Below are 25,001 nucleotides of genomic sequence, written 5' to 3'. Positions count from 1 at the left end.
AGGGGAGGTTTTTCTTCCAGTATTTTCGTCCGTATTTCCTCTGCTGTTTGACTTTCCCATGCTTCGGTCGGAAATGCCGTCCTTCTTATGTGACCAATCTAAAATTGGCACCGTGCGACAAATTGTTTTTGCTTAGCCACATTCCCCCCTAACGGTTGCAATACGAGGGTTGCACTGCCGAAGGATTGTCGTCCAAACAAGATGGCACGACAAGCTCGCCCGTTTTCTGAGCGTTCGAGTAAGTTACCCCTTCGAGTCAGGCCCGATCCGCACCAAACCCCATCCAGCGCCCGCTTCATGAGAGGCTGAACATCTGGCCAGCGCCGCCACAAATACGTTTCAGGGAGCTTCCGGAATGGATGACTGATGCACGGCGCGGCGCTGCACCTTCAGGGAGGTAAATTTGCCCGAGCTAGAACCCCTCGTTGTTGAGACTCCCAGTCCGTCGTTCTTCATCTCTCTTTTTGCGTCTACATTTTTTTGCAGATCGCATTCAATCGCCCGCCATGCTCATGACGGCGCGTTCGAAGTTCTCAAGGAGACCGCTCCGCTTTCTTCTTCCTGTCGTCGTTTTTCTCTTCGTTGCCTTTTCTTTGTCGCGTTCCTCACGCCAGTCCCCTTCCGCGTCGCCCTTTTATTCCAAGAAGACCAAGTCGTTCTTCCCGCCCCTGAGCAGTCCCAGCATCGGTGACCCGAATCCCGACTTTTGTAAAGGGTTTCCTACAAAGCTTCTCGACGACATTCAAATTGTGCTCAAAACCGGTGCCGGCGATGCTGCGAAAAGCAAGGCGCATCTCGCGACTGTCACCTCCTGCATCACTAATCTGATCGTCGTTTCAGACCACACGGAGAAGATCGGCGACCACGAAGTCATTGACATTCTCGCAGAGCTACCTTCTTCCTATGCAGTCAACAGCTCTGATTTCGAGGCCTATGCTAGGAATAAAAAAGCGCAGGAAGAAGGAAGCGCCGTCGGCTATTCTAGAGAAGGCTGGAAACTCGACCGCTTCAAATTCTTGCCTATGGTTGACAAGGCCCACGAAGTTAATCCGCGTGCCAAGTGGTACGTCTTTTTAGAGTCGGATGTCTATTACTTCTGGGACACGCTCTTCCGCTTGCTGGACCAGCTCGACCCTAATGACCCACATTACATGGGATCTCCGACCGCTGGATCTGACGGCCGGTGGTTCGCGTACGGCGGCGCTGGATTCGTTTTGTCTCAGGGGCTGATGAAGAAATTAATCCCGGACAAGGGGAAGGGAGGGTCCGATAGCATTGCCCACAGGCCGTTGAGCGTCCGCTACGAAGATTGGGTGAAAGCGGACTGTTGCGGAGATGCGGTACTGGGGTACGCAATCTTAAATGCAACGGGAACGAAGATGGAATCGCTCTATCCGACGTTCTCCGGCGACGAGTTGAAGTCGTTGAAAGTAGACAAAGAGCGATGGTGCGTCCCTTTGTTGTCCCTGCATCGGGTGTCGCCGGAGCAAATGGAGTCTCTGTGGAAATGGGAGAGGTGAGCACTACCCCTTCCACTGCACTCCTTCCCAGGCTAATCATTGACCTGTAGGACTCGGCCATACACTCAAAAAACCTTCGTCTACTCCTCCCTCCTTGCCTACACCCATTCCCACCTCCGCGACGGCCCGACCCTTGAATTCTGGGACAATCATTCCGAAGCCCCGCAACCCAACGACCGTCCCTGCCACAAATCAGCCTCATCATGTGGCTCCGAGTGTGCAAAAGACGCGAACTGTCTACAATACTCGTATTCCCAGACGGTGTGCCGATTCGCGCCATACATAAAGCTAGGAAACAGCGTGGATAAGGAGAATGGCGGACAAGGAGAATTCATCTCCGGATGGGAGCTTGAAAAGATGGCGAAGTTGGGGTTTAAGATTGAAGAGGATATTCATGATACTTGTGAAGAGGCTACGTGGCTTGCACCGCAAATTCGGTGATAATAGGCAGGCAGAGGTAAAGACGGCGACAGTTCACTTGCAAGACAGACATGGACTTGGGTAAGCATGAGCATGAGAATACATTGAGGAGAATAAACACACATGGATGATCGATTGATTGATCTTGCTTAAATGGAGTTTGGGCTATAGGCTGGGACTTGCATGGACTGTTTTGCGATACCCACAGACTACTTAATTATAGTATCTTGTAAAATCTCGTGGATTGGTTGGGATTTGTTTGTGGACGTGCTGAATACTGGAGCAGCAGACCGAATGATCAGCTCCCTACAAGCGCAGCACTAGTCATTCCCTCGTTCGAATACCATCTCGCGAGGACCCAACATGCACATCCAGAACCGCCCCTGGCCGTTCTTCCCTTCCCTACTCCGCCGGATTCCCCTCCTTCGACGGCAACGCGTCCTTGATATAGAACAGAAGGCTCGGAGGTCGGGGCACCGCTTTCCCCGCATCCTGGAACACGGTAACCTTTTCGACCACCTTGGCTCCCATCTGTCGTTTATGAGATGAAAGCAAAAATGCCACACCGACACCATTCGGCGCCGCCAGAATGGCTTTCCCTTGATCTGTGTCCATGCCAAACGTCACGCCCGGCCATGTCGTCAGCTTGTTCCCCGTTGTCGAAATAGCGCGTGAGATGATGGCCTGCGTTGTGGTGTTCTCCACTGGTGTAGAAAAGACGTAATGAAGGTTTCTAGGATTCGTCGTGCAGGTGAGTCCCCACCATTGCAGGAAAGCAATATCGGACCAAGACTTCAGTCTTGGGAGGACGGTGACGGGCGGCGTTTTCTTGGACCCCATGTACCCAGGGCTGTATTTCCCCCAGGCAAATATTACTATCGACTCATCAGCACAGCACTGTTTCTACACTGGAGTGAGGTGGGTTGAAAGGGATGGCTTGACTCACCACCGTCAACCGGATTCAGCACAGTCGTATATCGAGCTTCAGTGACCTATATTTCAGTCAGCACAAGTCTGTTATTGGAGTAACACCCCCCACCCCAATCCTTACAGGATACGTCGTTCCATCTATTATCTTCTCAACATCATGCTCCCACACCCAGGCCCAGTTGTTTCCACCATTCTCTCCGAACTTCTTGTCGCTGACGCCAAGGTCGTTTAAAGCCGGCTTGAGGGGGAGGGAGTTGTCGAAATCGTAGTAGGGATCGTAGTCGAGTTGACTGTACCCCCATTTGTCGAGGTCCTCTGTACTTTTGTTGGTCTCATTCTCATTCCAATCATTTCTCCAAATTTGGAGTGGAAAGACGGAACTGGCGGTGGTACTAACGTGGATAAGTCAGGAACTCTGACTCCGCCGATTCTCGGGGTGGCCTGAACATTTGGCCGGCGTCGTGGTCGTTCGCTAGCATCTGCTTCATTAGCGTTTTACCCTTGTACACCGCTTTGTTCCAGGCATCGTCTGAGGGGTTGGGAGGGTCACCACCGCATACGCGCACAAACAGGGGTTGAGATATGCTGAAGTTAGGTGTGACGACTCCGTAGTACGCGGAAAGCGCGGTTGTGATGGCCACGGGATTTCCGACGATGCTGCATACTGGAGCGGCGACGCTCAGGCTTAATCTGAAGAACTTCATGATCCCGAGATGGAATGCGGGAATGGTTGCATGTGAGATTGAGATTTGAGGTTAGCCGGTCTTATTAATGACGATATTTTCGACGGCCTGTAGCGGTTTATATAGGATTAGAGGGCGTGCATCAATGTGGACCACGAGAAATTTTCGAGCGCGTAACGATGCACTGCGTATGTTGCGAGAGAGCTTTAGTGGGATTTACTAACTCTCCAGCGCCTCAAGAACATTGACCTTGAAGTTGTGATCGAGTTCTTTTTCGTATAATGTAGATCCGTATATTTTTCGATCCGCGGTATTGGGTGAGTGCGATCGTACGGCGCAATGCTGTGCACAGGCTTGACATTTGTCCAGTTTGTACGAGTCTTTAGGCACAATGAAGATATCGTTTGCCCACAAGTTCAAAATAGTGGAATGATATATCCTCGAAGGTGCATAGGATGTAGCAGAAGAGCGAGAATCCAGTTATGCAGAGGGTGAAGCAATAACAAGTGAAATAGAGTCCCTAGGGACAACTCCAATCAAAAATTGCTATCCCGCTGCTTGGTTGCTACAGTATGTGCTTCCGAGTCTGTCGTGCAAGCAATGCATACCGAAAACCACATTCTCTCCGACTGACTCCACATATTCACGCATTGCCATGTGGCACGATGGTATCGAAAGATCGATGATTAAAACTACGGGGAACGCCAGGGAATGTGGCATTTCTGTGCATCGACCAAGATAGCGTATATTAGTCTAATTGACTCCCAAGATCATAAAATGAGGAGGATGTTGTTCTGGACATCTCACAAAGCCTAATAATACCGATGCGAACCTCGAAATTTGGGTTGATGTCTTCCCCAACGACCACAGCTGACAAAAAAAGACGCCCTAACATGTCGCAGCCCACGTACCATAGCACTGCTATGCGAATTATCATTAAAAAAAAGAATATCCCTCGAATAAGCAGTTGGGCAGTTGAACTCCCATGACGCGACCGCCTCTTACTACGATGCCATTGAGAAGTGGCTTCGTTAGGAAGAGAAAGTGGGCCTCTCAAATGTGAGGTCCGTTCCGTTGGAGATTTAGAAGAAGTTTATTCTCGATACATGGTCTAGAAGTATATTCTAGGCATGTGAAATTACTTCTGTCTCCCAGATAGGGATGGGCATGACTCAGAGAGGCACACATAAATCCAATCAAGTGACCCGACGCTAGTCACATTATCATATCCGCCAATCTCATCAAGCGTGTTCTTCGGAAAGGAGAATTCAAAGCTTTGAAGTAATGTTGGCGAAGACTTCTTACACCGTCGTGTATTTTCAGGCACGACGGCGTATTTCAAATCGTACTCCTACCAACAGATTCGCGCCTCTATGCCATAGGGAACGTTGCAATCCAATAGTTGCCCCGGAACAAAACACTACGCCGTATTTGTGTTCTAAGACTTCTCAATCCGCCAAACCTCTTCGCCATTTCCCGGCTTCAAAATTTACTCATGTAAAATACCTATCAAGCTCACCAAGCTCATGAAGTCAAAGATTTCCCCTGGCAACCACCGACTCCCTTTTAACTAACACAGCAATGTTGGACTATAGAGCAGCGCCAATCCCTGGTCCAACTTGAGATATGTCTTTTCTCATATTAGCGCACTCCGCGTTCTACCGGCCCACAATGAAATAACAGGCAAATACGCACTCTAGGCATCGGCCGTAGCATCCTTGAAGCCCTCCTGGTCTGTCTAAACAATACCGTTATCACCGCTATCCGCGATTACAGCGCCCTCAACTCCAAATATCTCACTCCGATCCCCACAACCTCCGGCAGCAAACTCATCACTATCAAATCGGGGCTAAACCCGGGATTGGATTACGCCAACCCACTCACGGCATAACACACATTAACACTGTCATCGCGAACGCGGACACCGGCGCCAAAATCGGTCCGATCCTGTCCGCCTCCCCGGCTGCCGTGCGTACCATCAACGCCAATGTCGTCGGCATGCGCACTACCTCCAAGCCACAGAATTGCTGCTGTGCTTGTCTCGTAGTTTAACAAAATTAAATTTTACACTCTCTTCAAACCTAGGCAGCTTAGGCCGGATAGGATGGCTCCCGGCCCATATTTCACGTACGGCTTCGCTGAGCCACTTGACACGCAAGATCCACTTTGAGAAGAAGAGGTTGATTAGTGTGGCGTTGAGCCCCGGTTAGGGATAGACAGATATAGGGATGTTGGCAGTGAATGCAGTGGGTGTAGTAGGTTCTCTCCTCTTTCTTTCCCTCCTATACCCATTTCAATGCGGGCAATGGTGAGTACGGAATTTTAGATTGATTGCGCGACTCAGGGCACCACGTTGGGGAGATTCATGTCTTGTGAGGGACAGTCCGTTCCGCGGTAGTATTGACTATCCCTTTCACCTGGGCATGTCTTGATACATAGAACTGTGATGAACTTCTCTTGGTCACAAAGCGCGAGTTTGTAATTCCTCAATAATGTGCACTGTTATTTCCATCAGCACTCTTTCAACGCTTCCGGTCCAACCACCACCATAAATGATGGCGCTTGCAATTTGCAAAGAGCGAGATAGCCCAGATATCTCTTCAAATAACACTTATCATAACCCAAGTCTATTCGTCACAAAATACGTCTAATACCAATGCTTCTGCTTCAAATCTTCATGATCTCCCTTAGCATCGATATAAGTTCAATCAGCATTGCTGTTTGTTGTCTAAAATCAACTAATTGTAGGGATCTCGTCAAGTTGCTTGAGCGAGAGGTAGCAGCTGCTTTGAACTAATTGAAGTGGCCTATTAAGATCATCCATCTTCAGGGAGGAAACAACCAGAGCATAGAGGTCTATTGATGGTATTGTCTCCTAGGTCTCCTGTTCTCATGGCAGTGATGGTTCCGTGATCCACCCAATCTCTGTGATGAGAACTTTGAGTTCACGGGCAGTACGGATGAAGTTCCATGGCCCTCGCGTTGAAGCGCTTTTGGCTCAACTGCAACAATCATATCTCATGATTCAAGCCCAAGAGTCCAAGAATGTTTCTACTATGCCGCCAATAAAGCCACACATGTTGGGCAGGAGGACGTCTGCTACCCGCGAGCCCCTTTTCTTTGTTCGGGGATGTGCGGGCGTAAACGGACATGGGCGGCGATATCGGGCTCAATGATGCTGTAGCCTGCCCCGGTATAAGTCAAAACTTTTCCAGAATATTTGTTTCATTTTTCTTGCACTCTTCTTTCATAACACTATTCCCACCGTCAGTTGCTCCTGTTTCATTCTCCGGGCGCGTCTTCTCACCAGCCACCACAACCTGTCTCGATTTCACATTGCGGTGGCATAAATCCTCCAGAAGAGCCAGATCAATCCTCCCAGCTCGATAGGGCACCATGTCGACGCCGTTAGGGAATTTTGGAAACCCATTACCCCCGGGACGGGCTACGTTGGAGACATATACCGACGGGACTCAACCGGCTAGACCTAAATCGATGGAGTCACAGCATTCCATGGTGCAGGAGCTTGCACGTGAATACACGCGTAACTCAGCCGTGAGTTTGGAGGGCCCTGAAGGCAAACCCATTTTTGGAAGCAATGACCTAAATTCTCCCCTGAATCCGCACGGAGAGAAATTCAACGCGCGCGCGTGGGCCACGCATATCGTCAAAACCACTGAGGAACGCGGCCAGAGCTTCCGCCGTGTTGGACTGTGTTTCCAAAATCTGAACGTGTTCGGGTATGGCACGCCGACCGACTTCCAAAAAGATGTCGGCAACGTTTGGCTAGCTCTGCCAGGTATGGCCCGCCGCCTCTTCTCCAGCACTGCAGGCCACACCCGAATCGATATTCTGCGCCAGTTTGATGGACTCATCCGCCCCGGTGAGATGTGTGTTGTCTTGGGTCCACCTGGTTCTGGTTGCTCGACCTTCCTGAAGACCATCTCCGGAGAGACGAACGGCATCCACGTCAATAAGGCTTCGTACTTCAACTACCAAGGCATATCCGCCAATGAAATGCACACTGCGCATCGAGGTGATGCCATCTACACTGCTGAGGTCGACGTTCACTTTCCTCATTTGACAGTTGGGGAGACATTGACTTTTGCATCACGTGCACGCTGCCAAAAGGAGCTGCCGCAGGGCATTAATCGGAATGAGTATGTTCTTTCAGTCTTTTGGTCCCCTTTATCTTGTAACCAGGTATTGATAGCACTCTTATAGCTACTGTGAGCACCTTCGAGATGTCGTCATGGCCATGTATGGCATTAGCCATACGATCCATACCAAAGTGGGAGACGAGTATACACGAGGAGTTTCGGGAGGAGAACGCAAGCGTGTCACCATTGCCGAAGCGACTCTGGCACACGCCCCATTTCAGTGCTGGGACAAGTGAGTGACACCCCTGAGTGCTTCTCTTCGTAGACGGGAATATACACTTACCACCAACTGAAGCTCAACGCGTGGTCTAGACTCTGCCAATGCGGTTGAGTTCTGTAAGACCTTGAGGCTCCAGTCTGAGTTGTTTGGCCAGACATGCGCTGTATCCATGTACCAGGCACCCCAGAGCGCGTACAATCTGTTTGATAAGGCGCTGCTTCTCTATGAGGGACGCCAGATCTACTTTGGGCCTGCATCCAAGGCCAAGGAGTACTTCATAAATCTTGGGTTTGAGTGTCCGGCACGTCAAACAACGCCTGACTTCCTCACATCCATGACTTTTCCGGCAGAGCGCATCACTCGCCCCGGTTGCAACCCGCCGCGCACTCCTGACGAGTTTGCAGACGCCTGGGGGAACAGCCATGAATATAAGGCCCTGCAAGTCGAAATTGATGAATACAAGACGCAACATATGATAGGTGGCCCTGACGCTGAGACGTTTCGACAACTCAAGAAGTCACACCAGGCCAACGGACAGCGACTTAAGTCGCCATACACCCTGACGTACGCTCAACAGGTCCGGCTGTGTGTTTGGCGCGGCTTTAGGCGACTAAGGGCAGATCCCTGGCAAACCATCGGGATGATGATAGGAACTACGATCATGGGTCTTATTATGTCGTCCTTGTTCTACAACATGGGCAACAATACGGGCACATTTTATGGCCGCGCTGTTGTCCTCTTTATGGCCATATTGTTCAATGCCTTCTCCTCTATGCTCGAGATTCTGACGCTGTACGCTCAACGGCCAATCGTGGAAAAGCAGTCCCGTTATGCGTTCTACCATCCCTCCGCCGAATCATATGCCTCCGTCTTGGTTGATTTGCCAATGAAAATCCTCAACGCAGTCTCCTTCAACTTGGTGTTTTACTTCATGACCAACCTTAATCGAGGGTCCGGTCCCTTCTTTTATTACCTGATGGTGGTGTTTCTTATTGTTATGGCGATGTCAGGAATCTTTAGATCTGTGTAAGTTGTCCAGACAATGAAAAAACGCACAGAGAAGCCCTGACATATTTTCAGCGCCTCGCTGTCACGGACCGAGCAGCAGGCTATGGTTCCCGCGTCGATTATGCTGCTTGCCCTACTTATCTTTACCGGATTCGTCGTCCCAGTTGACTACATGCCGAGCTGGTGTCGGTGGATCAATTATGTGAACCCCGTAGCCTATGGCTATGAATCGCTCATGGTCAACGAGTTTCACGGACGTAACATTTCGTGCTCCACCTATATTCCTGATTACGCAAACGCTAGTGCGGGCAATGTAGCCTGCGACGCTGTTGGCGCTGTCCCCGGTCAGCCCTATGTGAACGGGGACGACTATATCAACTCAGCATACAGCTACTACCATAGCCATAAATGGCGCAATATCGGCATCATTGTCGCGATGGCTGTCTTTAATCACCTAGTATACTTCATCGCCAGTGAATACATCACAGCGAAGAAATCTAAGGGTGAAGTTCTTGTCTTCCGTCGAGGCTTCATTCCACCATCTTCCGCCAAGGGTGGTGATGATATCGAGAAGTCGCTCTCGAGCCCTGTACCAGCCATAGGGAAACCCGAAGGGTACATATCCAGCAAAGAGGGAGCCTTCCGAGGCTCCACAAGCGTCTTCCACTGGAACAATGTGTGCTACGACATCAAGATTAAGGGCCAACCTCGACGCATCCTAGATCACGTCGATGGCTGGGTTAAACCTGGTACACTCACGGCCCTGATGGGTGTTTCGGGGGCTGGAAAGACAACCCTCCTTGATTGTTTGGCTGATCGTCGTGTGGGTGTGGGTATCATTACTGGCGAGATGCTGGTAGATGGGAAGATGCGTGATGAGAGCTTCCAACGCAAGACTGGCTATGCCCAGCAGCAAGATCTACATCTTTTGACTAGTACTGTCCGAGAGGTGAGGTTGTATTTAGTACCCTTGACCCATTCTTGATTTCAACGAGATGAACACTTCTCTCTGCCATTTTAGCTCCCTTGGGGCACATGGGCTGACTTCGCATCACAGGCTCTGAAATTCTCAGCTCTCCTGCGCCAGCCCGCTAGTATCCCGAAAGAGGAAAAGCTGGCCTACGTGGACGAAGTCATCAAGCTACTGGATATGCAAGAGTATGCCGATGCCGTTGTTGGTGTGCTAGGTGAGGGTCTCAACGTTGAGCAACGCAAGCGCTTGACAATTGGTGTCGAATTGGCTGCTAAGCCACCAGTCCTGCTCTTTGTTGATGAGCCCACGTCGGGTCTTGACTCTCAGACTAGCTGGGCTATCTTAGACTTGCTAGAAAAGCTCTCTAAGGCAGGCCAGTCTATCCTCTGCACCATCCATCAACCCTCCGCAATGTTGTTTCAACGGTTCGAACGTCTACTCTTACTCGCCGAGGGAGGTCGTACAGTCTACTTCGGTTAGTAGCTGGCTGAAATCCATTGCTCCATCTCCCCTTGTGATTATCTTCCCTCCTCAAGACGGTACATGAGGTCTGAGCAATACTGACCAGGGACTATTAGGGGAGATTGGCGACAACTCCAAGATTCTCACGGATTACTTCGAGCGCAACGGCGCACCACCTTGCCCACCCGGCGCCAACCCGGCTGAGTGGATGCTCGAGGCAATTGGTGCTGCCCCTGGCAGTTTCTCCGAAGTTGACTGGTACCAAACTTGGCGTTCCAGCCCGGAGTACCAGACCGTCCAGGACGAATTAGCACGTCTCAGAGCCCTACGTACAGGTCGGCAGTCCACGGACGAGAATAGTGACCCCGCTTCATACCGTGAGTTTGCTGCACCGCTCTGGAGGCAATTTATTGTTGTTACACAACGTGTTTTCCAACAGTACTGGCGGGCACCCTCTTATATCTACTCCAAACTTATCCTCTGCATTTCCAGCAGTTTGTTCGTTGGCCTGGTGTTTCTGAACGCTCCTCTAACTATCCAAGGGCTTCAAAATCAAATGTTTGCCATCTTTGAACTGTGCAGCATCTTCGGGCAGCTGGTAGATCAACAGATGCCGCAGTTCGTTACGCAGCGCGCCCTGTACGAGGTCCGCGAACGGCCTGCCAAAACGTACTCCTGGAAGATTTTTATGCTCAGCCAGATTGTTGCCGAGATTCCCTGGAATACGGTTGCTTCAGTCTTCATGTGGGCGCTTGTTTACTACCCTGTTGGCTTTTATAAGAATGCCGATGCCACTGGGCATGGCGTAGAACGAGCCGGATTGATGTGGCTTCTATTTTGGCAGCTTCTCCTTTTTACCTGCACCTTCGCACATATGTGCATTTCCTTTGTTGATACAGCCGACGAAGGCGGGAACGTCGCTAATTTTCTCTTTATTCTGATTTTCTTTTTCTGTGGTGTGTTGGCCACGCCAGATGCAATGCCTCGTTTCTGGATTTTCCTGTACCGGGTCTCGCCATTATCGTACTGGATCTCGGCCGTTCTGTCCACAGGCCTGGCCGACGTTGAGGTGACGTGTGCGAGCAACGAATGGACGAACCTCAACCCACCGGACGGCCAGACATGCGGCGACTATATGGCGGACTACATCTCGAGGGCGGGGGGCTACCTGATGGACCCCAAAGCAACGAGCGACTGCAATTACTGCAAGATCAAGGACACAAACGTATTCTTGTCGGGCATCAGTTCTAACTACGGGAACAGGTGGCGCAATTTTGGCATCATGTGGGTGTTCATCACGTTCAACATTGTCGCGGCGTTGGCTCTTTACTGGCTGGCAAGGATGCCGAAAGGGAAGAAAAAGGTGTGAGAGGCCGCAAGGTATTAGATGACCGTAGACTGGGGATGGGCTAGTGATAGACGCGACGTGCTTGTCGTATGCTTGTATTTTTTTCGTCCTCGGAATCTCCACTATTAGCTTGTAGACAGGTAGAAGAGCTCACCTGCTTACGCAACTGACTCGCTTATGCAACACTAAATTGTTTTCCACAAACTAACTTTAAAAATTAATAACTTAACAACTATAATAGATCTTAAGGAGATAATTAATTTAATTACTTTACTACTTTTTACTAAATAAAATAAGTTATAAATTAAGCTAAAAAAACATTATTTAACTATGTAGCACTATTAGAAAGGAATTACTAGCTTAAAACATAAGGGCTATAAAAAGTAATGTTTATTTAGAGCTTAAAACACTAAGACCTTTATTAAGCATATAAATTGCCTAACACTTTAAGGGCTACTACCTACTAAAGCTATAGTTTAAAACTTTATTAAAAAGCTTTTTAATACGCTGCTAGGCAAGAACTATATTTAGAAGTTTTTTAAGCATAACTTTAATTAATTAACATTAGCTTATTTTAGGCTATTTAATATTAAGCGTAAACACGCTAATAGCCTTGCTTAGATAGAGCCTTTCTATAACTAATTAGAAAAGAAAATTAAGAAGTATAGTGTACAGCTATATAATATATACAACATAGATAAGAAAAGCTTTTTACTAAGTATCTTTATAATAATAAAGCAAATCTTTATAAAGGAACTATAAAAGAATAGCTACTTAAAGAGTGCTAGCACTAATAGCAATTGTAAGTAGATTACAGTACTAGCTACTATCTGCGCTAATAGCAGCTAGGTACCTCTAGCTCTTATCTATTCTGCTAGAAATAAGGCCCTAATTGTAACGGCGCAGGCAAGACAATGGGTCCGAATGCGGTATGAATCCACTCAGAGGCATATGGGAGTGCGTGGGGACTTAGAGACCTGGGAATACTAATAACACCTATAGGCCTTGTACGTAGGATATCAGAAAACTACCAAGCTAGCTACAGGGGCGAGGTGCGACTAAATACATAAGGGAATAGGGGTAACAGCAGGGGGCCGGGCAGAGTCGAGTCAGGGTCGAGCCAGGGTCGGAGCCGATACAGAGACCCTTTAGATAGGTTCCAGGCAACCTGAGATGGAACGATTCATGAGAATTGTTACACTAATAGACTCCTAGTTTTAAGATTTTAATCCTGCTAAGCACTAATCCTACTTTACTAGTACAGAGACAGGCTAGACAAATAACTAAGTAGTAATTAAGTAAGTAAAGAAAGTCTTTAATTAAGAAACTAAGGCTAAAGCTTACTATAGTAAGGACTAGAAGCTTTTAATACTTAATAGCTATAGCTTACATGTTACTCTAGGCTTCCTAGAGTACTGTATAAAGCATAGAATCCTTATTAATGTACTCCCTCTACATACTACTTATTAAACGTAACCTTTAGATTAGGCTCTATTTAGCCTACTTTAAAGCAACTACTTAATAGAGCTTAGTAAGCATATGCACTAAACTTAGGGTTTTTTAGCTCTTACTAAACATAATTTTTATAAGCTGTTTTACACTGCATAGGTTAAAACTTTTACAGAAAAGAACATTCTATTAGGATTTAAGCAGTGTAGTATTTACTCTCTTAATAAAAGTGCTATGCTTAATAGCTTTAAAATAAGGCCTTTAAAATAACTATCTTAGCTCTAGAGCAGTAGCTCTACTAGCTTAAAGCTTTTACTAAAAAATAAAAAGTAAATTTATTAACTTTTTAGCTTAGAAATTAGTACTACTACTATTAATAGCTAATTACTTAGCAACATAATTTTCTACTTTTTAGATACAGCTATTTTTTTAAAAGATAAGGTAGCTAATCTTAGAGCAACAGTAGTAGTAGAAAAGAAGAAGAGAAAGTATAGTAAGAACCTTACAGAGCTTCTATGTGCTAAGGATAAACATAATTAACTATTCTTTAGCCCTGCTAAGGTAGCACAGGCTAGAAAGCTTTAATAATAAAAAAAAACAAAAAATAAGCTAAGCTTAATTATAAAGTAGCTAAGAAGCTTAAGCAACAGCAGAAAAAAAATAGTAAAAAGGCTATAAAGTAATTAAAAAAGAAGACTTATAAAAATAATAAGTGTATAAAGAATGTTAAAGTAGCTATAAAAGCTCTACTTTATAAAGAAGAAAAGGTAGCTTAACAGCTTAAGCTACAGCTCTAAAACAATACTTAGTTTACTAAGAAGACCTAAAAGGAGCGTACTGTTAAGAAAACTACTACACAACAAGAGATAGTTAAGTACTATAAGGTAGTAGATAATAAGAAAGGTGTTGTAGGGCTATCTTAGCCTTAGAGGCAACAGTGTTAGCTAGCTTACTTAAAAGACTTTAAGATATATAAGGATTTATAGCCCTGCTTATAACAATTACTACACTTAAAAATTAACTAAGATATAATTTATATAGAGCTCTAAAGCTTTATTTTTAGGTGATAAGTGGCACAGAGATTTCCGTTGCACGAGCCACTCGGTTGCGTAAGCAGGTGAGACCTTCTACCAGTCCTAGAATTCCTCTGCACATCTGTTAGTATAGCTAGATATTTTAGATGCTGTTAAAACAATGGAAGGTTGTATGATAGTTTGTAAAATAGGCTTCGGGCTTCTAGTCATTTCACTTGCACAATCGTAGTGTGCTGAAGAAACATGTCCGAGTCCTTTCTCATTACGGAGATCGATGGAGGTCAACGGCCGTAAGCGGGAGTAAGGGCGGGCGGCCTTCGGCATTTTCTCTTATATCCGAAAGCCGAAAAGTGAACTTCCCACGCGGATGTAAGGGCCTTCACTCGGTCGCTGGAAAAATGGCCTTCATACCTAGTGATACGGCCGAGGGACTTCACTACCTTCATGGAGCGACAACCCCGACGACGTCGAAGACCAGCCCTGTCATGCCTGGAATGTCGACGGCGCAAGATCAAGTGCGACCGAAACGAGCCTTGTGCACATTGTGTCTCCGCCAAGATTCAATGTACCTTCAAGGTGTACAGTGATGGGCCCGTCATCCAGCAGCAACCCCAACAAGGCAGTTCATGGGGTTCAAATTTAAGCCCGTCGCCCTGCGCGCCCTCGCCTTCGGCTCCAACCCGCCCAATTACAGAGTATAGTAACCACCTATATTTTCCTAGGGTCGCTGTGGCAACAGACGCAGCTGGACAGAGTGACAGTCCGAATACCTTTGGCCGCAACGACATCCGATCACGCGACCGTGCTCTGGACACAGAACCAGATCTCCGGGATGTTTTGCGGCGGATACAGAAGCTCGAGGAGTCTTCAGCATCTGGTCCTATCCGTGTGCTGTCCGAAAATGGCCGGGACATACTCGCGCGCCAGTCCGGGCTCCAAAACTCGCAAATAGTCCTGAACAAAACGAGGATCTTGAGATGGAGCCACTGGATGGGCACGGCTCAAGAGGTACGTACAGTGGGTATTCATCTGCACCGCGTAGCCTTCCACTGATCACCTCGCAAGTTCGCAACCGTCTATGATTGCTATTCTGAGGCCAGCGGCAATGGAACGGGAGCCTCATTTCAAGGCGCTGAAACTAGAGCTCTGCTTACTCAGATGGGTAATCTCCTCCAAGAATGCAAAAGTATAGCAAGAAGTATTAAGGTAGGGCGGCCAAGGGGATGTCTCTCGTGTCCTGACGTCGGCCTTGCGCTCCCCTCCCGCGAGGTAGCCGATACTATGGTAGCCCTGTACTTCCGATCCTATGAGTCGACACACCGGATACTCCATGTACCTACTTTCTGGGCCGAATACCAGAAATATTGGAACCATCCGGAAAGCGTCACAACTGACTTACGACTCAGGATCCTTCTTGTCATTGGGATAGGTTCAAGCCTATACGAGCATGGAGACACGGATGCCGCATTTCGCAACATGGTTCATCAATGGGTACATGCTGCTCAGACATGGCTTTCTGGGCCATTAAAGAAAGACCGCTTAGACATCCCCGGGGTACAAATTTACTGTCTAACCATCCTAGCGCGACAGATCTTCTCAATCGGTGGAGACCTAGTGTGGATGTCGATGGGATCACTCATTCATAGAGCCATTCAAATAGGCTTGCACCGTGACCCTAAATATCTCCCAGCAATGCCCGTGTTGCAAACCGAACTCCGCAGGAGGCTGTGGGCCACCATTCTCGAAATGGTTGTTCAGTCGTCTTTAGACTCAGCGATGCCGCCCAGAATCTCCTTCGACGAATTTGATACCGAGCCGCCTTCCAACAACAACGACGATGAGATGGACGAGTCGACTACCGCGTTACAGCCTCACCCCAAGGGTACCTACACCACAACCTCGATGCAGCTTATTCTACTGGACTCTTTACCCGCCCGTCTCCGGATCCTCCAGCTTTTGAATGGATTACACTCTGAACTTTCTTATCTGGATGTCCTTGCCCTTGACTCAGAGATCACCAACGCATATCGATCATGTAGTAGTTTCATGCAGGAGAACGAGGAATCTGGTGTAACACCATTTCACCGGAATCTACTTCACTACCTAGTGCGTCGTTTCATGATCCCTCTACACTGCCCATTCGCTTGCCAAGCGCGGACGAACCCATTATTCTACTACTCACTCAAGGTTAGTCTGGACACTGCCATGGCCATCATTTCACCCGAGCTAGACGAGACTTTCTCCCATCTTATGGCTATCGGCGGAGGAATGTTCAGGGAGGGCATCAGGTACGCATTAGCCGTTCTCAGCATCGAGTTTATCGCCCGGGTCGAGGCCCAGCGCCTCGACGGGACGCTGCACAGTAACTCTCAATACAAAGATCTCCTCAAGCAAGCCATGAAGGATATGATTCTGTTATCCTCAGAGAGGATCCGGCAAGGCGAGACCAATATCAAGGGCCACATGTTCCTGAGTATGCTTATGGCCCAGGCCGAGGCTATAGAGGAAGGCACTTCTTGCGAACTTAAGATCGCACAGAGTGCAGTAGATAGCCTTGGGTTCTGTCGTGATCTGCTACAGACACGGGCTAGCACTGCCTCGTTGCCTTCTCTCAACGATGCGGGCCTCGCATCAGCAAGTCCTGATGATGGGCAAGAATGCTATGGGTTGGATTTGGACTTTGGGTTTTTCTTGCCAGATGCAGGCTTTGACTAGTATACTGAGCTACCTAGATATCGACTTGCTCAATTACTGTTCTGTAATATAATGCGCCTAGCTCACCCCTCACCCCTTTTATTCGCCATTGGCGTGCGATTTAGATGAAATAAGACGCACTTAAGACCCTACAAGGGCAGCAATCCACAGCAGAATTTATCCTCATCTTTCAAGACCTGTCAGGAGGCCTTGGAGGGACGATGCACGTGACCATCTAAAATGCGTTACCCCTCGGCCTGCCACTCGTAAAGAATGCCTAGGGTATGAAGGCCTTGGCCTTGAAAATACAGAAAGCCTCTACATTATCAACCTGCGGCTTATCCCACTACTACTGCCCTTATCTTCCAGTACCACGAGTCCTGAAGGTCGTATTGAATGCTCTCACCTCATCTGTAAGAGCTGTCGTTTACGTTTCTCCAAAGATTACATACCGTTTGGTCTTAGAGGTCCTGATTTGTGACTTCATTTGGGTTCTATTGTATCTGCTAGCTAGTGGAGTGTCTTAGTGCAGCTCTCATTCCTCCAAGGGCGGCGTTAGCAATCCCCCTGCACCACATGATATACGACCTTCTCCATCCTTATTCCCCAATAGAAAGCGGAGAACCATCTCGCCGGCATGTTCAGCATCATTATCTCTCCATCGATGGCCCTAAAGATGTTCTGCAACACCTCTGGTTGCTAAGACGCACCGAAGATTCTCAACGTCTCCGTATTCACGAATCGTTTAAACTCAAAATAGCATTGAAATGTGAGCACCCGGCTGGGCTGATATAATCCCTAAACGGCGCAATGCTGTGTAATGCCCATTCTGATTCACGAATCCGGCAGTGCATTGGGTGATGGCAATCTAACATGGTCGGCATGCACAAACTGCAGTCGAAGCTTCTGTTCTCGAGCAGAAATCCTATTTCTTCTCCCTCTCAGTCTCACCCAGAACTCATCCGTAACCACTATCTCACGGACTCCTAACTCCCATCCACTCGGGTCCTTCTCAACCCGCACACCGTACCTCCGGAATAGAACTCTGGCAAATCAACTGATGGCTGAAGCAGCTCCAAATATCTTAATCTGCGGAGAGTTTTGAAATAGATCTAAGATGTAATTTTCGAGTCGATGTATCCATTCCACGTCGTCGTAAGCCGAGGCTGCTGAGCCGGTGATAAGGATGACGTCGATTCCAGGCAGGGAAGGGTATTCGCCCTGGACAATATCGAAGTTGGTTGATTCAATCTCAAAATTACGTGCGATTCTACCGACAGCAGTGCTTAGAAGGTTGTGGAATATATCGCCATATGAGACTAGTTTGGCACGCACACTTGGGACGGGAATATCTGCGTTGAGCATCGCTATCCGGACCCTTTGCAGCGACATGATGGGGAAAGGCTTTAAGATTCTGTACTGTTGAGCGTAGGAAACTGGCCTGTCTTTTGCTTTCACGTTCTGAAAAGTCCCTATGTATGTGTTAGTGATGTGGAGATGCCCATGCATTCACTTACCGCTTTAGGAAAAGTACATCGTGTGAGGAGATAAGATTATCTCAGCTAGCTCAGCCGGGGTGATGAGAGAACCGAGGACGCTACTCTAAACAGAGTATAGCCTGGGGGTTAGCAGTTTCTAGCCTCTGTAGCTAGCGTTTCTCTTATTTAAGCTTTTAAATTAGTATATTACTTTAACATACTCTATAGGCAAGTTACTTACACACCTAAGTTTCTTGCTTTTACTAAGACCTTACTAAACTACTTTTTTTACACTAATGCATTTCTAACAACACTACTTAGACATAGTAAAAGAATATTAGATCAGCTTACACTCTAAGCTTTTACATAAAATGTAACACTTCTAAAATAACATGCTATAGCTATATATATAAAGTTTTTTAAAAAATGATAAATAACTAATATACTAAATAACTTTTATAAGCTAATTTTATAGCTAACTTATAAAAGCTAAAAAATAATAAAAAGTAAGTAATTATTGTAACAATTCTTACAAATTGTTCCATCTTAGATCGCTTAGAACCTATCTAAAGGGTCTCTGTATCAGCTCTAACTATAACTTAACCCTGTCCTCTATAGTTACCTCTATTCCTTTAAATATTTAGTTGCACCTTTTCTTTTAGCTAGCGTAGTAGTTTTCTAATATTCTTTATATAAAGCCTATAGGTGTTAATAGAATTCCTAGATTATTAAGTCCCTACACACTTCTATATGCCTCTTAGTAGATTTCTACTGCATTTAGACTTATTATCTTGCCTATGCTATTATATTATATTAGAAAACTTACTTTTGCTAGTAATAGCTTTATTAATAATTGTCGCGTATACTAAGAGCCTTGGCTGGGGCTCAGAGCCTGGGACTGGGGGCTCAGAGCCTGGGACGCAGCTCGGGATCTGGAGATATTATGTTCCGAAGCTCGGTGTATATAAGGAGAGCCTTTAGCTCTCTTAGATAGCAGAGTCACTTCATCCGATCTTCTGAACAGCTACTGCCAGGCTATTTTATCCTCCACAATAATATTATATTAATTATTTATATAACTATATTTAACTTTAAAAAGTGTTTAATTTAGTTTAAGTTATAATTTTTATACACTATTATATTAAATTATTTAGTTATTATTAATAAGATTTTAAAAACTGTTTATTAACTAAAGCTTTTAAGTTTAGAACTTTTTATTTTTTTATAATTAAAATTACTTTTAAAAAAGTTATAAAAAGTATGCTAAAGTAAAAACTTAAAAACTACTAATAACTTAATAGAATTAAAGATAACTACTAATGCTTAACTTTTAACTACTTTTAAACCTTAGTATAAAGGTTATAACATACTCTAGCTATAGCAAAAGTAAGATGCTTACTACTAAAGCTAAATAACTATTAACTTTAATAGCTAACCTTTTTTTTTTATAAGACTTAAAGCTAAAAACCTACTAAATTTAAAGTTAAACTATAGTAACATAGCTTTTAAAAACTAAGTTACTTAATTAAAAGAATAAATTAAATAGCTAACTAAATTAAAAACTATTAGTTTTAATTAACTTTTACTAACTACTAAATTACTTTTAATAATGCTTTAAATTACTTTTACTATACTAATAGTAAAAAACTTTTTAAGCACTTTTAAGCTTTTTTAAAGCTACTTTACTAAATATACACTTAAGATTAAAAACTTTATAAATAGTAAAAAACTTATATTTAAATAATAGTAAGCTTTTATTATAGATAGACTTAATATTAATTTAAATTACTATTAGAGTAAGCGTGCACACATAGCGTTAGTATAGAGACACACTGCTAGTATTACAAAGAAATACTTAGAGCCTAGATACCTATCTAAATTAGACAACTTTTAGTTTAAAAATATAAAAAAAATAATTAAGCTTTTATAAACTTACTTTATTACTAGTAATAATAAAATAAAAGTATAATAAGTGTTTTAAACTTTAAAAATAAGTAAAAAAAAAAAAGCATTTTTTACTTTTAAAGCTTACTTTATTAGTGCTACTATTAAAAAGTTTATATTAAAGTTAAAATAGTTTTTCTACTTATAAAAAAAATACTACTTAGCTTAAAAGTACTAAACTTAGGTTTTAAACATACTTAAAAAAGCTTTTTTAAGATAATAGAAGCTTACTTAATAGCCTATAATAATAAAAAAACACTTTTACTATTTTAAAGTAAACTATTGTTACAATTTAAGCAAAATCATAAGCAAGTGTTAGACAATAGAGGTGAAGCTTACACAGGATTAGTGGCTAGCCTTAGGCAGCCTTCTGATAACGAGCACAGACGGTAAACAAGACGGTTAGGCGACAACATCCTAGTTTAGACTAGTTAACTGTAGTGACCGCAACAACCGCAGACAGTAGTCTGCAGGCACTGTAGGCACTGCAGGCAGAACTTAAAGTATATAGTCTTAGCTATAACTAGGCTTAAAAGGTTATAATTAAGGTTTAGTTTTATCTTTGCTATAAGACTAAGTAACTAGAATAACTTTTAAAGATTATTCTTGTTTTATATACTTGCGCACATATATACTCTAATTATTATCTTATATAGAGATTGTTCCTGCCTGCTTCTTATACAGCGTATAAGGGATAAACTACAACTAGCCTAATCCTCTTTATAAGCCCTATAGGTTAAATTAGGGATAGTACACCCTAGACAAGACCTATATTCTATCTAAATCCTCTCTTATTTTATCCTTAGCCTACGTACTTACACCGCGTCCTAATTAGCATGTGGCTAGTAAGTAGAAATTATAACATTAATTACTAATTCTTTAAGAAGTATAACCCCTTCTAACCTAATCTAGGCAACAGAGAAGGCACCTATTAGTAGTGCTACTAACCTAACACTAAATAAACTAGAACTCTTAAAATAACTATAAGCACTCTAGGTCTAAGTTACAACTCTATAAAATAAATAAAATAAAGAAAATAACATCTTAGTAAAAAAGTTACTACAACTTTTACTTTTTAAACTATTTAAAGAAGACTTATAAGATCTTAGACTCTTCTTTATATAATGCTACTTATATATAAATTACAACCTAGGAGCCTTTAAAACTAACTATAAAATAATTTAATAGATAGAACTACTTCTAGATAGGCACCTAGCTATATAGTTCTAACTTTACATAGACTATTAGAGAAATTACTAAGTGTATAGACAAGAACTTTTAGAAGAAACATAAAAAATATTTATAACTATATAGTTATTTAAAGAAGCCTTAACAGCCCTTTATAGTTTTACTAATAAAAAAGAAATAGCTATAGATAAAATAAACAACTTACACTAAAGAAAAAGCATATTCTAAACTTATATAGCTAGGTTTAGGGAATATTAAGCCTAGTGTAGATAGACAGACTAGAAAGTGTTGTATAAAATGTTTTATAAGAGACTAAAAAACGCAGTAAAGAACAAATTCTTTTATATAAATAAGCTAGAATAACTAGTTAAATTTATTAAAGCTGCAACTAAATATAACGACTACCTTTTAAAAAACACTAAAATAAGCTATAAAAAACATTATTTATTACTAAATAAAAAGAAAAACTAGCTTAGTATAAAAAACTAATAAACCTTAGTAAAATTAAACTTATAAAAAAAAACTAAAGAAACAACAACCTTGATAAAAAAAAAAGAAATGTTATAAGAAGAAGGCTTACTTAGACTATAGTAAACTAGGTTACTTTAGAAACAGATACCTAGATTTAAAAAAAGAGAATAGTAAAAGCACTTTAGCTACTATAAAAGTCTTAAATATAAAAACAGGCTTAACTTTAAAGAACATTAAAAACTAACTTAACTATAAAATTTGCTAGAAATGCAGAGGAAATTGCAAATTAAAACAATGTCTATAAGAATACTAGAAAGTAGAGGTCTGTAATAGCTAAGAATTATACTAAGCCTTAACATAAGCTACAGTCTATAAAGGATATAGAATAATAGCCTAAACTATAGAATATATTAAAAACATGTTAAAAGAAAAGAAAAAGTTCTTCTTTAATAACTAAACATATAAGACTCTAGCTTAAGAACTAGCACAGAGATTCTTATAAGAAACCTGCTAGATATACTTAGAAGAATATAATCTAAGAAACTGTAGTGTCCCTTACTTTTAGGCAACAGTAGGAAACAACATAGAAACATATACTATTATTTTTATAATATCTAGAGTCTAATATAACCTATTAATAAAAAAGAATAGTAAAAGGGTTTTTTTTTAAATATAGTATATTAAAACTAAAAATTTAAATATATATCTAACTAATTTAAAGTCCTACAACTAAGCTAGAAATAGGTAAATACTTTATTACTAACTATAGCAATTCTCTAAAAACAGTTACTCTTATAAAATAATAAAAAATGCATCTTCTATAAAAGTAAGCGCTACTTAGAAAATAACTGCTAATATAAAGAATATCCCTTATTGTCTGTACGCAGCAGCAGCGTCACGGTCTGGATACAAGCGATCGCGCACGAGCAGGACCACGTATCTATGTCACATAATGCTCGTGCGCGAACCTCTGTGCGCGAACATCTAGATATCCCCCTTTTCCTCTGTACAGAGGAAAGACAAGAGCAATAGAACTAGAAACATGTTGCTCTCACCTTACCTACCTTATACGCTGTGCACACTGTACACTACTCTTACTCTTGCTACTTAAGCGCTTATACTATAAGCAGCTAGCTGTTAGAGCCTATTTAACACTTATTAATAATAAGAACTTAAAAATATCTATAATAAACATAACAACAACTAATAGTAGTAAGAACTAATAGCATAGAATGCATAGTAAAATAGTATTTATGTACTAATAAATATTACTAAAGCTATTAGACTACAAAGCATTAAGCTAGATAGTAGCCTATTAGAAGCATTCTCTAGGGCGTGGTAACTAATGCAATAGAAGAATAGGTAATAACTAGCAAAAACCTAGACTGCACTTACTATAAAGAATCCCTACTGCATAAATAAACACCTTAGACAGAATGTAAACATAGACAGGAATGCGCTTTTTACTACTTCTAATAGAAGGCCTACTAATAAAATAACTAATTACTATTCTATACAAGAGTAGAAAACAAAGACTATGCTAATAATAACTACATAATTCTAAAACATTATTAATTAAGATAAAAAAATAAATTATTAAAAACTAACTTAAAAAACATAGACTTTATAAAATATGTAAAGTGTCTAAATAGCAGTATTTGGATACGCGGTTAGGCGTCACGTGTCATGGTCTTGTGTCACAGTTGTACGCACAGACGGATAAATACCCCTTTCCTTCGCACAGAATTAGAACAAGAAGAATTAACACTAGTTACCTGCAAACCCCCCCCCCCCTGCGCAATGTGTACACTGTGTAAACCTCTTTACTTTGCATAGCTAGCATAGAGCCTATTTAACACTAATTAATAGTTTAAATGCTGTAAGATAAGAAGCTTTTCTTATACCTTTTTATTTAAAGAATTATGTATAAGAGGAATCCTTTTCTTTACTAATTTAACTGTAAATTAGCAAGAGTAAAGACAGAGTCTAATTTATATATAAGTAGCTATAAATCCCTGTTTAGTTACTTAATAAAAAGTAGAAAACCTGTCTATATAATACTATTTAAAGGTATTATATAAATAGTAGTGCTTATTTAACGCTGGAAGGTCTGTTTTATCTTTTTATATAAGGCTGTTTAGAGGCAGCGTATAATAAGAAGTAAGACAGCGCGCAACAACGCATAAATAACTACTATAAAGCAATAAGCAACGCTAGCTCTATCTCTAAGTAGCTAACATAACATATTAATATATAATTAATACATACTTTTAGTAGGCATTTTAGCAAAGACTCTAGCAGAGCAGACAAATATTAAGTATTAAGTAGATAAGATTAAACTATTAAATAATATACTTAAGAAAAAGCTTAATTTATACACAGCTAACTTAATTATAGAACTCTACACATTAAGCATAATAGACATATAAACTCTTAAGAACTTTTAAGACAACTTTATAAAATAAAAGCTTATACACTTTAAAGATTTTTAGCTAACTGTTTTTATAAGAACTAATTACTACTTTATAAAATAAAGGTATTAGTTTTAAAAAGGATAAAATAGAAGCTGTTATGCTGTATAAACTTATAAAAAAAACACGCTTTTACTATTTTATTAAACTACTATACTAAACTATTACTACTAGCGCTAGTTCTAACGCTATAGAGGATGTGTAAGGCTAGGATAGCGCTTACGTGTAAGGCTAAGATAGTACTTACGTGCAACAGGTATATATACTATTCTGCACCTAAAAATTAACTGTTAGTTAATTATTTGTACCTTTTAGTTGTATTAGCAGAGTGGTGCAGAGCCCTGTCCTTATAGGATGTCTTTATATAAATTACCTACAGACCTAATACTTTCTTTGCAATTAGTATAACTACCTTATAATAGCTTACTATATAAGAGCATAACTAGGCAGCTATATATTCCTATAGCCACAGCTCTGCACAAGATTCTCTAAGCTTATACCTACTACATATAATTTAATTACTATATAATTTATACTAACTTCTACCT

The 25,001-nt window shown here is 42.7% G+C and overlaps 5 protein-coding genes across 5 annotated transcripts; 3 read left to right on the top strand and 2 right to left on the bottom strand.

Annotated features, from left to right (window-relative positions):
* The first annotated feature begins 451 nt into the window (after positions 1 to 451).
* BDR25DRAFT_253904 (uncharacterized protein) lies at positions 452 to 2,171 on the top strand. Its single transcript, XM_033686269.1, has 2 exons — positions 452 to 1,516; positions 1,571 to 2,171. Exons 1-2 carry the CDS (start codon positions 507 to 509, stop codon positions 1,959 to 1,961), a joined length of 1,401 nt encoding a protein of 466 aa, XP_033551931.1. The 5' UTR covers positions 452 to 506; the 3' UTR covers positions 1,962 to 2,171.
* A 171-nt stretch (positions 2,172 to 2,342) lies between these two features.
* Positions 2,343 to 3,783, bottom strand: BDR25DRAFT_381875 (uncharacterized protein; the record flags this gene model as incomplete). The annotated part of the gene is made up of 4 exons (XM_033697736.1): positions 3,268 to 3,783; positions 2,992 to 3,185; positions 2,887 to 2,932; positions 2,343 to 2,815 (listed from the first exon to the last, which is right to left on the bottom strand). Exons 1-4 carry the CDS (start codon positions 3,572 to 3,574, stop codon positions 2,343 to 2,345), a joined length of 1,020 nt encoding a protein of 339 aa, XP_033551930.1. The 5' UTR covers positions 3,575 to 3,783.
* Positions 3,784 to 7,048: 3,265 nt separating this feature from the next.
* On the top strand, positions 7,049 to 11,745 carry BDR25DRAFT_322455 (uncharacterized protein; the record flags this gene model as incomplete). Its single annotated transcript, XM_033692035.1, has 6 exons — positions 7,049 to 7,713; positions 7,778 to 7,945; positions 8,009 to 8,959; positions 9,014 to 9,890; positions 9,999 to 10,389; positions 10,493 to 11,745. 6 exons carry the CDS (start codon positions 7,049 to 7,051, stop codon positions 11,743 to 11,745), a joined length of 4,305 nt encoding a protein of 1,434 aa, XP_033551929.1.
* Positions 11,746 to 14,617: 2,872 nt separating this feature from the next.
* On the top strand, positions 14,618 to 17,007 carry BDR25DRAFT_253900 (uncharacterized protein). The gene is made up of 2 exons (XM_033686268.1): positions 14,618 to 15,215; positions 15,273 to 17,007. Exons 1-2 carry the CDS (start codon positions 14,652 to 14,654, stop codon positions 16,920 to 16,922), a joined length of 2,214 nt encoding a protein of 737 aa, XP_033551928.1. The 5' UTR covers positions 14,618 to 14,651; the 3' UTR covers positions 16,923 to 17,007.
* A 429-nt stretch (positions 17,008 to 17,436) lies between these two features.
* On the bottom strand, positions 17,437 to 18,293 carry BDR25DRAFT_322453 (uncharacterized protein; the record flags this gene model as incomplete). Its single annotated transcript, XM_033692034.1, has 4 exons — positions 17,437 to 17,555; positions 17,612 to 17,699; positions 17,775 to 17,887; positions 17,960 to 18,293. The coding sequence occupies 4 exons, from the start codon at positions 18,291 to 18,293 to the stop codon at positions 17,437 to 17,439; spliced, it is 654 nt and encodes a 217-aa protein (XP_033551927.1).
* Positions 18,294 to 25,001: the final 6,708 nt, after the last annotated feature.

This window comes from Lindgomyces ingoldianus (assembly GCF_010093535.1).
Source record: "Lindgomyces ingoldianus strain ATCC 200398 unplaced genomic scaffold BDR25scaffold_5, whole genome shotgun sequence".
Taxonomy (NCBI): Eukaryota; Fungi; Ascomycota; class Dothideomycetes; order Pleosporales; family Lindgomycetaceae; genus Lindgomyces; species Lindgomyces ingoldianus.
This window is presented reverse-complemented; position numbering and strand designations above follow the sequence as displayed.

Bases quoted from the DNA above. Each gene is read 5' to 3' on its own strand.
- BDR25DRAFT_253904 (XM_033686269.1), top strand. From the start codon at position 507: ATGCTCATGACGGCGCGTTCGAAGTTCTCAAGGAGACCGCTCCGCTTT. The intron at 1,517-1,570 runs GTGAGCACTACC...ATTGACCTGTAG, and splicing joins TCTCTGTGGAAATGGGAGAG to GACTCGGCCATACACTCAAA.
- BDR25DRAFT_253900 (XM_033686268.1), top strand. From the start codon at position 14,652: ATGGAGCGACAACCCCGACGACGTCGAAGACCAGCCCTGTCATGCCTG. The intron at 15,216-15,272 runs GTACGTACAGTG...TCACCTCGCAAG, and splicing joins GGATGGGCACGGCTCAAGAG to TTCGCAACCGTCTATGATTG.